The sequence below is a fragment of the Diadema antillarum genome, unplaced genomic scaffold, assembly GCF_040938485.1.
Source record: "Diadema antillarum isolate AM-2024a unplaced genomic scaffold, OU_Dant_1.0 seq00001791_RagTag, whole genome shotgun sequence".
NCBI lineage: Eukaryota > Metazoa > Echinodermata > Echinoidea > Diadematoida > Diadematidae > Diadema > Diadema antillarum.
In genome coordinates this window covers 38,820-51,379 of record NW_027272469.1, presented here as the reverse complement: position 1 = coordinate 51,379, position 12,560 = coordinate 38,820, and the positions used below count along the sequence as shown (strand labels likewise).

The following is a 12,560-nucleotide window of genomic DNA, read 5'->3' as shown; positions in this document are numbered from 1 at the left end:
GAAATGCATGTTGTAGCAAAATCAGTCCGTCCTCAACAAGTTACAAGTAAAAATTGTTTTAAATGTATGCATGAAAATACAAAGAAAAACATAAGTCTGAGCTTGTTGATGATATTCAAGTGTGTGCAAGTTATGGGTCTGTGTGAGGGCCCATGTACAAATTCATTGAATTTCATCTGGTATATAAATGACTCAAATTCTGTACTCATTTCGTTTGGACAGTCCCTGAATCAGAACCAAGGTGTCTCTACTGAGCCATGCTGATTACAGAGGCTAATGTATGTCAAGATAATAAAACATGAATGAGATATGATATAACTAGATATATCGCTACGGCGACTGATATGCCTCCGCCATAATGCATGGTTCTCCTAATAGGTCTATAGTACAATGTCTTGACAATGTGTGATGACAGTTTCACACAACTGGCAAAATATTAAAATGACAGGTTTGCCACAAATGTGCTGAATGTTCACTTTCCTAGAACTAGGTTCAATTGGATGAATGATTACAATGTCAGAGTGCAGGTATTTGGGGAACTGATGATTTTTACTTGAATTTTGACCCTTTTATAAGTTTATGCATTGAGTAATTTTCAAGGTATTGAGAAAAAGTATAATTTCAGTATCAAATGGGAAAATAGCATTATCTAAACCTGGCCTTTGACCTTTGACCTCACAGTTCCAAAGAGAATCACTGTTAGGTTGAACATGCATAAATATGTAAGTTTCATGATGATACCTTGAGTTACTTTTGACATATGGAGGAAAAAGTGCAATTCAGCACTTTCACTTGACCTTTGACCTTTTGACCTTTGACCTTTTGGCAAGAAACTTCCCACAGAATATATATTGGGTAATACATGCATACATCAAGTTAAAAAAAAAAAAACCTTCAGGCATTGCATAAATATAGGGAAAGTAGTGATATTTTGAGGAGTTGACCTTGACCTTTGACCCCTGACCCCCAACTTCCCTAGATAATCACTGCCCATTGGAACAAGCATATATACTAAGTTCCATGAAGATACCTTGAACCATTTGCGAGATATGGAGAAAAACATGAATTTTCAACCTTTTTTTTCCACAAAATAACCTGTGACCTTTGACCTTTGACCCTGTGACCCTAAAATCCACACAAAGTATTATCCCCCAAGGATATACCCTCATACCAAGTTTGATGTAAAACCACCACACGGTTCTTGAGATATCGACAAAAACAAAACGGGACGGACGGACGGACGACCCGAAAACATAATGCCTCCGGCCACTTCGTTGGCGGAGGCATAAATAAAATTAAATCAAATTAAATGGCTGACTTGTTTAAATGGCCGATGATTAGATCCAGCATCTCCAGGTTGGGTTCAGGAAGCTGATGTATGACGCCGTGGATGTCGTTCACTCTCAGGGTCTTGGACTCTTGTTCTGCAAACCAAGTGAAGTTTAAAGTTAACAGCTGAACCAGCTCTTGCTCAAAAATCTGCTACTGTTAGGTGACACACATCAAGCAGACAGGGAAAGTACAGAAATTTACTGGACTTGTGACATTTACAAGCTGACAAAGTAACGAATGGAAAACAACCAACACCTTCTATTAAACTTGTAAAATCTACAAGCAGCTAAATAATGGCATGTAACAAATGTGAACGTCAACATATGACTAAATATGACACAATAAAGCTTGTGGGTTGTTGTTTTTTTTTCCCATGAATGATTTGATAAACATCAAAGAATCAGAAGTAACCAGTTTTCTCTCCACTGAAATTTATATTAAAAGTATTGATGGTGAAAATTACAAGAAAATCTATGCAGTGTGAATATTTCCCCCTCTGGCAGAAAGTTTGGGGTATGCCTTTTACATAAGATTTGATATTACTTTGGAAACATCCACATGGCTCCTATCTCCACATACCCATCTACTGGCACTTGTGTGTTCATTTCCATTTAAGGAAAATCTTAATTTTCTTACAAATCTTCGATTGTTGTGCATACACATACTCCACATGAAGCCTAAGTTTTTATTACCTAAAACTGAATTAGTATCTTAAATTTGATAGATTTCATATTTCCATTAGACAATTTATCGCAAAAAAAAACAAACCCAAACATATATATATATATATATATGTTTTTTCAGAAACAAATAATGGAATATGCTCAATCACCTTGAGCAAACTATAATATCTCCAGATGAAACCTCTTATGAAATGTGTGTTTGTGTGTATTCCTATTCTTTCCTAAATCAACAAGAGATTTCTTGCTATCTACTCACTCGCAGCTTGCATCAGTTGCTCATGTAACCTGTATGTCATCAGCGGTTCCGGCAGATTTCTGGTAGAGAAAAGAGAGTGGGATATATGTGAGTGATATACACCCGAGGTTTCTCATTTTTATCTAATTTGAGAGTTCCTGAGACGTCACACTCAATGTACCTCACAGTGGCAAGTCTGACATTTTTTGACCTTTTTAAATAGTTTCCACCCTAAAATGTTTGATTTTCAGACTAGCTACATAACATACTACAGAAAGCTTGGCAAATGCTCCCTATTCCAAATGATAGTACAAGACTGACATGGTAAGAAAAGACATGAATGGAACACTAGACAGAATTCACATAATTTCTTTTGAGTATCAATGGACTACAGGCTATCAAATTATGACTTATCAATAGATTCAATTACAAGGAAAAGTAGAAATTACGCAGTGCGTAATATATGTCCCCGCCGGAAGTAGCATTTAGTAGCAAAATGTACAATATAGGTAAAAAGATCAAGGTCAAATGTCAAAGAAGTCAAAGGTCAAAATTCTATGTAGAAGTTTTGAAGCCCTCACCTAGTGCCATCACATAAAGCAAACGGAATCAAAATCGGGTTAGAAATGGCGAAGGAGTAGCATTTTGTAGCCAATGTACAATGTAGGTAAAAAATCAAGGTCAAAGGTCAAAGAAGTCAAAGGTCAAAATTCTGTGTAGAAGTGTTGAAGCCCTCACCTAGTGCCATCACATAAAGCAAACGGAATCAAAATCGGGTTAGAAATGGCGAAGGAGTAGCATTTTGTAGCAAAATGTACAATATAGGTCAAAAAATCAAGGTCAAAGGTCAAAGAAGTCAAAGGTCAAATTCTGTGTAGAAGTTTTGAAGCCCTCACCTAGTGCCATCACATAAAGCAAACGGAATCGAAATCGGGTTAGAAATGGCGAAGGAGTAGCATTTTGTAGCAAAATGTACAATACAGGTCAAAAATCAAGGTCAAAGGTCAAAGAAGTCAAAGGTCAAAATTCTGTGTAGAAGTTTTGAAGCCCTCACCTAGTGCCATCACATAAAGCAAACGGAATCGAAATCGGGTTAGAAATGGCGAAGGAGTTTTATTTTGTAGCAAAATGTACAATATAGGTCAAAGGTCAAGGTCAAAGGTCACAACTGAAATTCTGTGTAGAAGTTTCAAAGCTCCCATGTAGTGCTATCATATAAAGCAAACAGAATCAAAATTGGCTCATAAATGACAGAGAAGTAGCAAATTGAAGATTTTGATCACACACGGACGCACACACGGACGGACACACGGACACACGGACGGACGGACGGACACACGGACACACACACGTACGGAGCCCGTTTCATAGTCCCCTGCTCGAACTCGTTCGGCGGGGACAAAAAACCAGTAGTGGACAGTTGCTTTTCAATTTTGATTAATTTGGTTGCTCCATACACTGAAGGAAATTCTTCAGACTTAATTCACTCTAATAGCAGTCACTTTGTATTTATAAAGCAGAAGTAGTGAAGGGATATAACAAATACTACAGAGGCCAGAGACCTAATAATGTAACTCTGGTCAAACTAAAGATTGCATCAAAAAGAACATGCAACAAATATGCCCACAGTGATGTGTGCACTGCACAATTTTGAAGAAAGAAATCTTCATAAATCTTCATAGTGTCTGCTCAAATGCAAAAAATAAAAAAATAAAAACAAAAAACAAAAAAATAATAAATGAATAAAAATCTTTAATTTTAATGAGCATCAGACTTTTGATATTCATTTCTTGTTTCAAAATCAATCTCGTCTAACCTCGAATATGGAATATGAGAGGCAAAAGAACTTTTTTCACACTTTCTATGCCAGGGACTTTGGGACGGTGCATACAATGCTATAAGGTTTTCTCTGCCAGTTTGCATTTAGAGAACACAAAGGGTTCAAATCACTTTTATATCTAATTTTTCTCAAGCCCTGTTTCTGTATGACACTAAACGATATTACTCACAAGCATGATTTGTAAGTCTGCCACCTTAGTGGGTGGGGCAGATTGCAGCCTGTCAACTCACCTGAAGTAGTTTTTGAGGGCACTGGTGATGGTTTTGATTTCCCATTCTCCAGAGTCAGACAGGTTCACGTTTTGAGGTTTCCTCTTGTCTACACACATTTTTTTTTTTTTTTTTTAGGGAAAAGGCAACAGCAACAACAAAATGTGATCAATGACTGGTATGTAAGTAGAGAAAAACAATTGATAAAGTGAAATAATTCAGGTTTTGGAATTTCAATAATAACGATAATTCACTATTCTTGTATGGCGCATTATCACATTTGTGAATGTCTCTAAGTGCTGGTCTCTGAGTGCTATTTTTTCTAGAACATTTGACAAAATTTCACAACATTGATTTGAATTGAAGTTTTTTGTTTCCTGTTACTTTTATATCCACAAGGTGCAGGTCACTGCCAAAGTTTTTAGATCTCCTAAACCACACTGCAATTGAACTTTGTAATATTGTGAGAAACAAAAAAAATCACATAAACTCAGCAATTTTTCTTGGATCAAAATGACGAGATATAAGAGGGAAGAATAGGCACTCCACAAACAAAATGCCTTCAGCACCTTTTAGGCCAGAGGCATAATAAATTTGTGCAGCTTTGTAGACACCAGGTTTGTCTTTCTGCTTTGGTTGTTATTTTTCTCGTGGTTTTGGTTTACCTCACTTTGTTGTGTCATCTCTTAACCAGGGTAGTCCACAACTTCGGAGCTCTGAATGTGAAAATATTGCAGAAACTGTATGTGCATGGAGCGCACATCAAGAGCAAGTAGCGAATTTTGAGACTTATTTCTCGTTGTGTTGTTTACTTTTGTTGTCATGTCTCATGTTTTGTGCACATATTCTCTAAGTAGCTTGATTTTTCTCAAGTTTTGCACATGTTTTTTTTTCACATATTTGAATATATTTTATTTTGAGCATGTTGCAATTTTCAAGGATGTTGCATAGCACATTGCTGGCTTTTGAGGATGTTGAACAAGAATTTGAGCATGTTGCAGTGACATGCTCAAACCCCTCATGACCCACCCTGCTTAACTTATCAATATTGAACAGAATTCTTTTCTAGCATCTCCTAAATCTCTTTCACCATGGCAGTGGTTCCACTACAAACAGCTACCTGGGGGGGGGGGGGGGGGGTGGGGGGGGGGGTGTTTCATCAACGCTTGTCAGCGCCGACAACTGTCGGCGCTGACCAATTTCAGCAAAATCTTTGGTTTTGATTGGCTGAGATGCTCTGGTCACTGACTGTTACTATGGTGATTCAAGTTGTCAGCGCCGACAAACGTCGATGAAACACCCCCTGGTATCTATGAGGCTATTCAGGTGAAGACTGACAAGGATGAGTCAAACACCTCACAGCATCAAACCACACTTACCTAGACACAGCGATGTTAACCTTTACACCTCACAGCATCAAACCACTCTTACCTAGACACAGCGATGTTAACCTTTACACCTCACAGCATCAAACCACACTTACCTAGACACAGCGATGTTAACCTTTACACCTCACAGCATCAAACCACTCTTACCTAGACACAGCGATGTTAACCTTTACACCTCACAGCATCAACCACACTTACCTAGACACAGCGATGTTAACCTTTACACCTCACAGCATCAAACCACTCTTACCTAGACACAGCGATGTTAACCTTTACACCTCACAGCATCAACCACACTTACCTAGACACAGCGATGTTAACCTTTACACCTCACAGCATCAAACCACACTTACCTAGACACAGCGATGTTAACCTTTACACCTCACAGCATCAAACCACTCTTACCTAGACACAGCGATGTTAACCTTTACACCTCACAGCATCAACCACACTTACCTAGACACAGCGATGTTAACCTTTACACCTCACAGCATCAAACCACTCTTACCTAGACACAGCGATGTTAACCTTTACACCTCACAGCATCAAACCACTCTTACCTAGACACAGCGATGTTAACCTTTACACCTCACAGCATCAACCACACTTACCTAGACACAGCGATGTTAACCTTTACACCTCACAGCATCAAACCACACTTACCTAGACACAGCGGTGTTAACCTTTACACCTCACAGCATCAAACCACACTTACCTAGACACAGCGGTGTTAACCTTTACACCTCACAGCATCAAACCACACTTACCTAGACACAGCGGTGTTAACCTTTACACCTCACAGCATCAAACCACTCTTACCTAGACACAGCGATGTTAACCTTTACACCTCACAGCATCAACCACACTTACCTAGACACAGCGATGTTAACCTTTACACCTCACAGCATCAAACCACTCTTACCTAGACACAGCGATGTTAACCTTTACACCTCACAGCATCAAACCACTCTTACCTAGACACAGCGATGTTAACCTTTACACCTCACAGCATCAACCACACTTACCTAGACACAGCGATGTTAACCTTTACACCTCACAGCATCAAACCACACTTACCTAGACACAGCGGTGTTAACCTTTACACCTCACAGCATCAAACCACACTTACCTAGACACAGCGGTGTTAACCTTTACACCTCACAGCATCAAACCACACTTACCTAGACACAGCGGTGTTAACCTTTACACCTCACAGCATCAAACCACACTTACCTAGACACAGCGGTGTTAACCTTTACACCTCACAGCATCAAACCACACTTACCTAGACACAGCGATGTTAACCTTTACACCTCACAGCATCAACCACACTTACCTAGACACAGCGATGTTAACCTTTACACCTCACAGCATCAAACCACTTACCTAGACACAGCGGTGTTAACCTTTACACCTCACAGCATCAAACCACACTTACCTAGACACAGCAGTGTTAACCTTTACACCTCACAGCATCAAACCACACTTACCTAGACACAGCGATGTTAACCTTTACACCTCACAGCATCAAACCACACTTACCTAGACACAGCGGTGTTAACCTTTACACCTCACAGCATCAAACCACACTTACCTAGACACAGCGATGTTAACCTTTGAACTTTGGAGTTGACCCCGACCACTCTGTACAGCCCTTGATCATCTAAGCCTACAGGACAGCAGATAGGAAGACAAAGACACCACAATGTCATGCTTAACATGTCAGTCATAAATGCATCAAATACTGACAACACATTACTGTACTTCTAGTCACTGCATACACAAACTCACATTTGCTTTTAGCAGTGTTCAAAGCCTTATGCCATGGAAAGAGCAAATTGGCTATAGGAGCAAAACATTGTAGTGATCAAAACCCATAAGTAGTTCTGAGAAAACGTACTAGATACTGCAGGGACATTTATTTTTTGTTCTACAATAGTATTCATTAAAGCAGTCATTTTAATCAATGATAATACAGTAAGGCTAAATACATGTAAAGGAAGGATTCAAATTGAAGTTACTATCCTACTAGTACTATAAGCATCTGGGCTGGTAGTTGTGAGAAGCCATTAGTCTGCAACAAGTTCCTGAAGTCAATGGCAATCATCTATCACATTCAATTTACACAATCTGTTTATGTCAACTGCATGATGATTCATTCAAAACGGAAAAGCACAATGCCATTGTGGACATATATCTCCTCCAAAAAAATAACGCCTCCAACGCCCTTCAGATATAGGGAACAAAAATATGCAGACAGCAGCTTCAAGGTTTGTGATTGTTCGTAAGGATTGTGGCCATGGTGCACCAACTGTTTCTTGATCATTAGTCAGTCATGACCATGCTTTGACAGACTTTCTCTACTTACAGAGTGCACAGCGACTACATCTGTGGTGATATGCACTATAGAAATGTTTTGTTTTCATTATCTTTATCCGACCTTGTGCTCCAATTTAACATACCCATTATATTTTTACCTCACATTCACTTATTCATGATTTCCTACATTTTTCAACCTTGTGAACTGAGACTAAATATCTACAAATAATGAACATGAATTTAAGAAAAAGGGCTTATATATCCTGACCTCTGCTCTCAATGGCCTCTATGCACTTTCTGATGAAGTGGAAGCCAATGTCATTCAACAGATCTGTGAAAAGGACGGGAAAAGAGAGCAAAATATGATATGCAGCATACCTTGCCATAATGTGTAGGAAGAAAAACAGACTTGAGAAAAGGACGTATATATTCACAAAGCATTATACTGCTAGATAGGGTTTGTGTACCTCACTGATGACCACTCAAACTTGTCTTTTACCCTATTACCTCCTGAAGGAAGCTAGTGGCAGAAATCATCATCTAATGATTTTGATGAACTTAGATTGGCAACTCTACTGCATACCCTAAACTGGACAAATATTGAAAGTATTTAGTTAAATTTATCAAATTTGCACAGCTGAGAAACAAATGTACAAATATTTCTGTACACGAGAAAAACGGGAATATCAGTTTTCTAAACTGTGTTGTTCATTGAAAAACAAGTTATAGATTTAGCAATAAGGAGGCCTTTGAAAATTCTGGAACTGAAACAAAAAGGACCGGTACACATAAGACCCACAGTGTATGAGTAATTAGTAACTTACGTGGAAAATTGACTTTCTAATGTCATCTCTCACAAAATGCATATGATTCAAGAAAAATGCAGACAGGGAGGGTGAAGTGTTGACTGCAATGCAAACATAGACTCAACAGACATCTAATGCCATCACTACAATCACAGGAAGGTATGAGATGTCACACTTACTCTCGTCAGAACTTGAAATATGCGCCGGATTTAAGTAGACCTGCAGATTAAGAAGAGTACCGGTACATGAAATCAGTATCAATTTTTATATGCAAAAAGAAAAAACACGCAAAATAACAAGCATGAAGAAAACCAGCAGAACAGCAGTGAGTATTGAAGTTGATAAAGACCCTGCAGGAACTCCAAACTTTATGACTTGACATATGCTCTGAAGTATGATATTTATTCTCAGTAGTCTACACAAGTCTTGCACTTTTCAAATAGGATAATTGTGTTGTCACTTTTCATCATCATGTGTACTATTCTCTCCCTTTATTTATTTTTTTTTGTCATTTCTTTCTCTATTTTCCCTCCTTCAATGTGCAGAGGCTTCATAAAATTAGTTTATTTTCATCATCTATACATTTGTTCAAATATTTTCCAGTTTTTGTTTTTCTCTCTCATAAAGGGCATCGAGTAGCCAATGCAAATCACCAAAGACCATGACAGAAACAAACCGCTGTGAACTTTTGTTTCTATAATCCTGCCCAAAGAAGAACCAGAAAATCCCATTCCTAGCTACAATCCTCCTGATCATAGCCCAAACTCACTGGTTCCTTGCCCCCCATGGACCGCATCCACTGTGTCCTCTCTTCCTCCGTCACAGCCTGGAGTGTCAGGATGTTGGACCTGCAAAGAGACGCATCATCGAGTCACAACCACATTCGCTTCCTTCGTCATAACGACATATACTTCCTTCTTGCACGTATGATGACGCCCTCAGAAAGATGATATCTCTATGAAACCTGTCCTGGTCTTGCTTAATGCCACATACTACAGATAATGCTTGTAACTCAAGACTTTTATACACCTGTCTGTTTCTGGCAACGTGTTGTAAATTGTGCACTCAGCCTTGCCTTACTGGTAGGACCTATTCCCTAAGAAATTGACTTGAGTCAAATCTCCATAAAGCTTGCCATAATTCACATCTTGATGAAAACATAAGCATTCCATCAAAAACGATACACCAGAATGCATGTCGTATTGTTTTCATAAACTGCCACACATCATGGATGTATGATTTTTTTTTTCCCCCTCTCCTTCAGACAACTGCAGGTCAAATTAACCCGTTGAGGACGAGTCCCGAGTGTAATCGGGCAGGTGTCTATGGGAAATGCGCGTTGTAGCAAAATCAGCACGTCCTCAACGGGTTAAGAACATAAATTTGACCTCCTCCCATTAGACCTCAATTTAAAGGGATTGTCAATATTGTTTTCTTCCTTCCACCACATCTCAGCATCAAGAAAGTAAATATACAATCCAGATTTCATGATTTGAATACTTTCACCTCATTGGTTATTCAGAGACTCCAACTCTCCCGTTTTCGACGGGAGATCTCCCGCCGAAAGCCCAATTTTGCAAAATCTCCCGTTCTCCCGTTTGAGATTTGATTTCTCCCGCCCTGGCTCTGTGTCTCCCCGGTGGAAAGGATTTCTTACTTACTGCTATTGTATGTTGAAAAAATAAGCCTTAGAATAGCACCAGGAACATCTAGAACCCTAGGAACTTCGCGCTTCGCTCACATCAACTTGGAGTCTCCCGTTTGCTGGGGTTTTCGGGCGGGACAATCTCCAGATCAGAAGGTGCTTGGGGTTGGAGTCTCTGGTTATTGATTGTTTCAAGGGGTTTTATTGTGGCACACAGAACATGGGCATGTGGAAGATATATGAAGTTCCAAATCCCAAGCCTTTGCCCATTACAACAAGAGGAGCATTCATTGTGAGTGACAATACAGGCAGTAATATCTAGTAGCTGACATATGCTTTCAGCTGCTTGGTTACCGCTTGGATGGTGTTGCCATGGTAACTGTGACAATTGTATGTTGTATTCGTAGTCAATGGATGAAACTTTTGAGGACTGTTAAAGACAAAAACGTGCGTCAAAGGTAACTTATTTTGGAGGGATGTCACATTCTCTTACAGAATTCTCACTAACCTCTCCTGGACCGTAATGTCGAAGCAGAACCTCTTCTCTATCGACTCCGTCATTCTCCTGCAAAAGGTGAAGAAAAAAATCAGCAGATACAAGGAAATGAATCAAGTCTAGACCATCATGTCTAATTTTAGCCTCAGTGTAATCTGACATTAAAAAAAAGTACAGAGACCATTCAAGATTTATTAAGGAAGCACAGAAACCAAGCTTCAAATATCCATCCAGCAGTGGATTTAATGATCAACCACATGGTAAAATAAACTTTTACAAGCTTGCACATATTGTCAGCTGAGAACCAAAAGGGCACTATCGCATTCTAAGATTTGAGCGTACATAGAAAAACAAAACAATCAATTTTCATGAAATAAGAGGTTTATCTGATGAAAAGTGGGTAGATTTATAAGCACTCTTCCAAATATAGGGTAAATAGCGCTATGTGGTATTCATTTCCAACTTTCTACTAAAAATGAAAATAATTTAAAATTGAAACCAAATTATAGAGAAGATTAAGCTCTACAACATGATGCCAATTACTCAATACCCCCAAAACTGTAATAAAGCCCTTTTGGTTCTCAGCCGACTACATCATCCATCCTAAGATGTCTTTCATACACAACCACCACTTGATCACTTTCTCTTTCCAGTCATACTTCATTCTCTGTGTAAACATCATCTAGTGATAATCTCATAGATGGGGGTAAAAATGTTGAGACAGACAGATAGGCAGACACACAGACAGACTTGTGCCCTATACAATGTCAATGTCAACGACACCTTTAGCAGAAATGCATGAAAAGGGTACTATCTGACTCAAAACAGCTTAAAGGACCACCTCTGCAAAAGACAAGAAAACAAAACAACAACAACAACAACAACAACAAAGGCTCCATTGTTCTCACCTTGTACATGATAGGACTGTTACAATTTCTTCTGAGGTCTGGATAAATGAGAGAAGACAAATATAAACAGATTTTAGCATGGAAAGACCTTTGCTAACAATACCTCATCTGCTTCTTCAAAATCTAAGAACAAAATAATAGTAATCTTACAGTGATTTATAGTTTAAACACAGCATTGATTATGTGTCACTAACAAGTTTTGAAAGTGAATGTGTTTTAATTAAGTGATGATTGATGACTACATACTAATAGGGAAAGCGCATTGTCTAGAAGTGCTGCATAATATCACATGCATATTAAAGAGGTATAAAAAGCAAAACTAGAAAACCTATGCTGCATGTTGGTATACCAGGAAACATGAATTACATATACATACAACCCAACTTTCCCTTTTGTATGCAAGCATACATCATGTTTTGATGGTAACAAATAAGGAAGAGTTAGTCCAAGTAATATGAACATTCATTGTGTATGTATGATTTGCATCACTAAAGCTTTCAGTATTCAGTAGACAAACTTGTGTGTAACTTGATCTGTGGGCAAACAGATGGACCTTTAATAAAGTTTGTGTTTGTTGCTTTCTGATAATTTCATTTTCGATCTTTGGACAAACAACAGACGTATCTTGAATAAAGTTTGAGTCTGTTGCTTTCTGATAATTTCATTTTCTTTGTCAGGTACTGGTCATCTGCTCTGAAA

At 38.6% G+C, this 12,560-nt stretch overlaps 1 protein-coding gene across 1 annotated transcript in view; it reads right to left on the bottom strand.

Moving 5' to 3' along the window:
• The window catches only part of LOC139712308 (rho GTPase-activating protein 26-like), a gene marked incomplete at its 5' end in the record, with an annotated part of 86,411 nt that overhangs the window by 37,718 nt on the left and 36,133 nt on the right, over positions 1-12,560 (bottom strand). Inside the window, 9 exons of the mRNA XM_071624147.1 lie at positions 1,319-1,424; positions 2,272-2,330; positions 4,321-4,408; positions 7,282-7,356; positions 8,275-8,337; positions 8,992-9,031; positions 9,582-9,660; positions 10,966-11,022; positions 11,862-11,899. Coding sequence (XP_071480248.1) covers positions 1,319-1,424; positions 2,272-2,330; positions 4,321-4,408; positions 7,282-7,356; positions 8,275-8,337; positions 8,992-9,031; positions 9,582-9,660; positions 10,966-11,022; positions 11,862-11,899 — 605 coding nt within the window. The remainder of the gene's footprint in view (positions 1-1,318; positions 1,425-2,271; positions 2,331-4,320; positions 4,409-7,281; positions 7,357-8,274; positions 8,338-8,991; positions 9,032-9,581; positions 9,661-10,965; positions 11,023-11,861; positions 11,900-12,560) is intronic.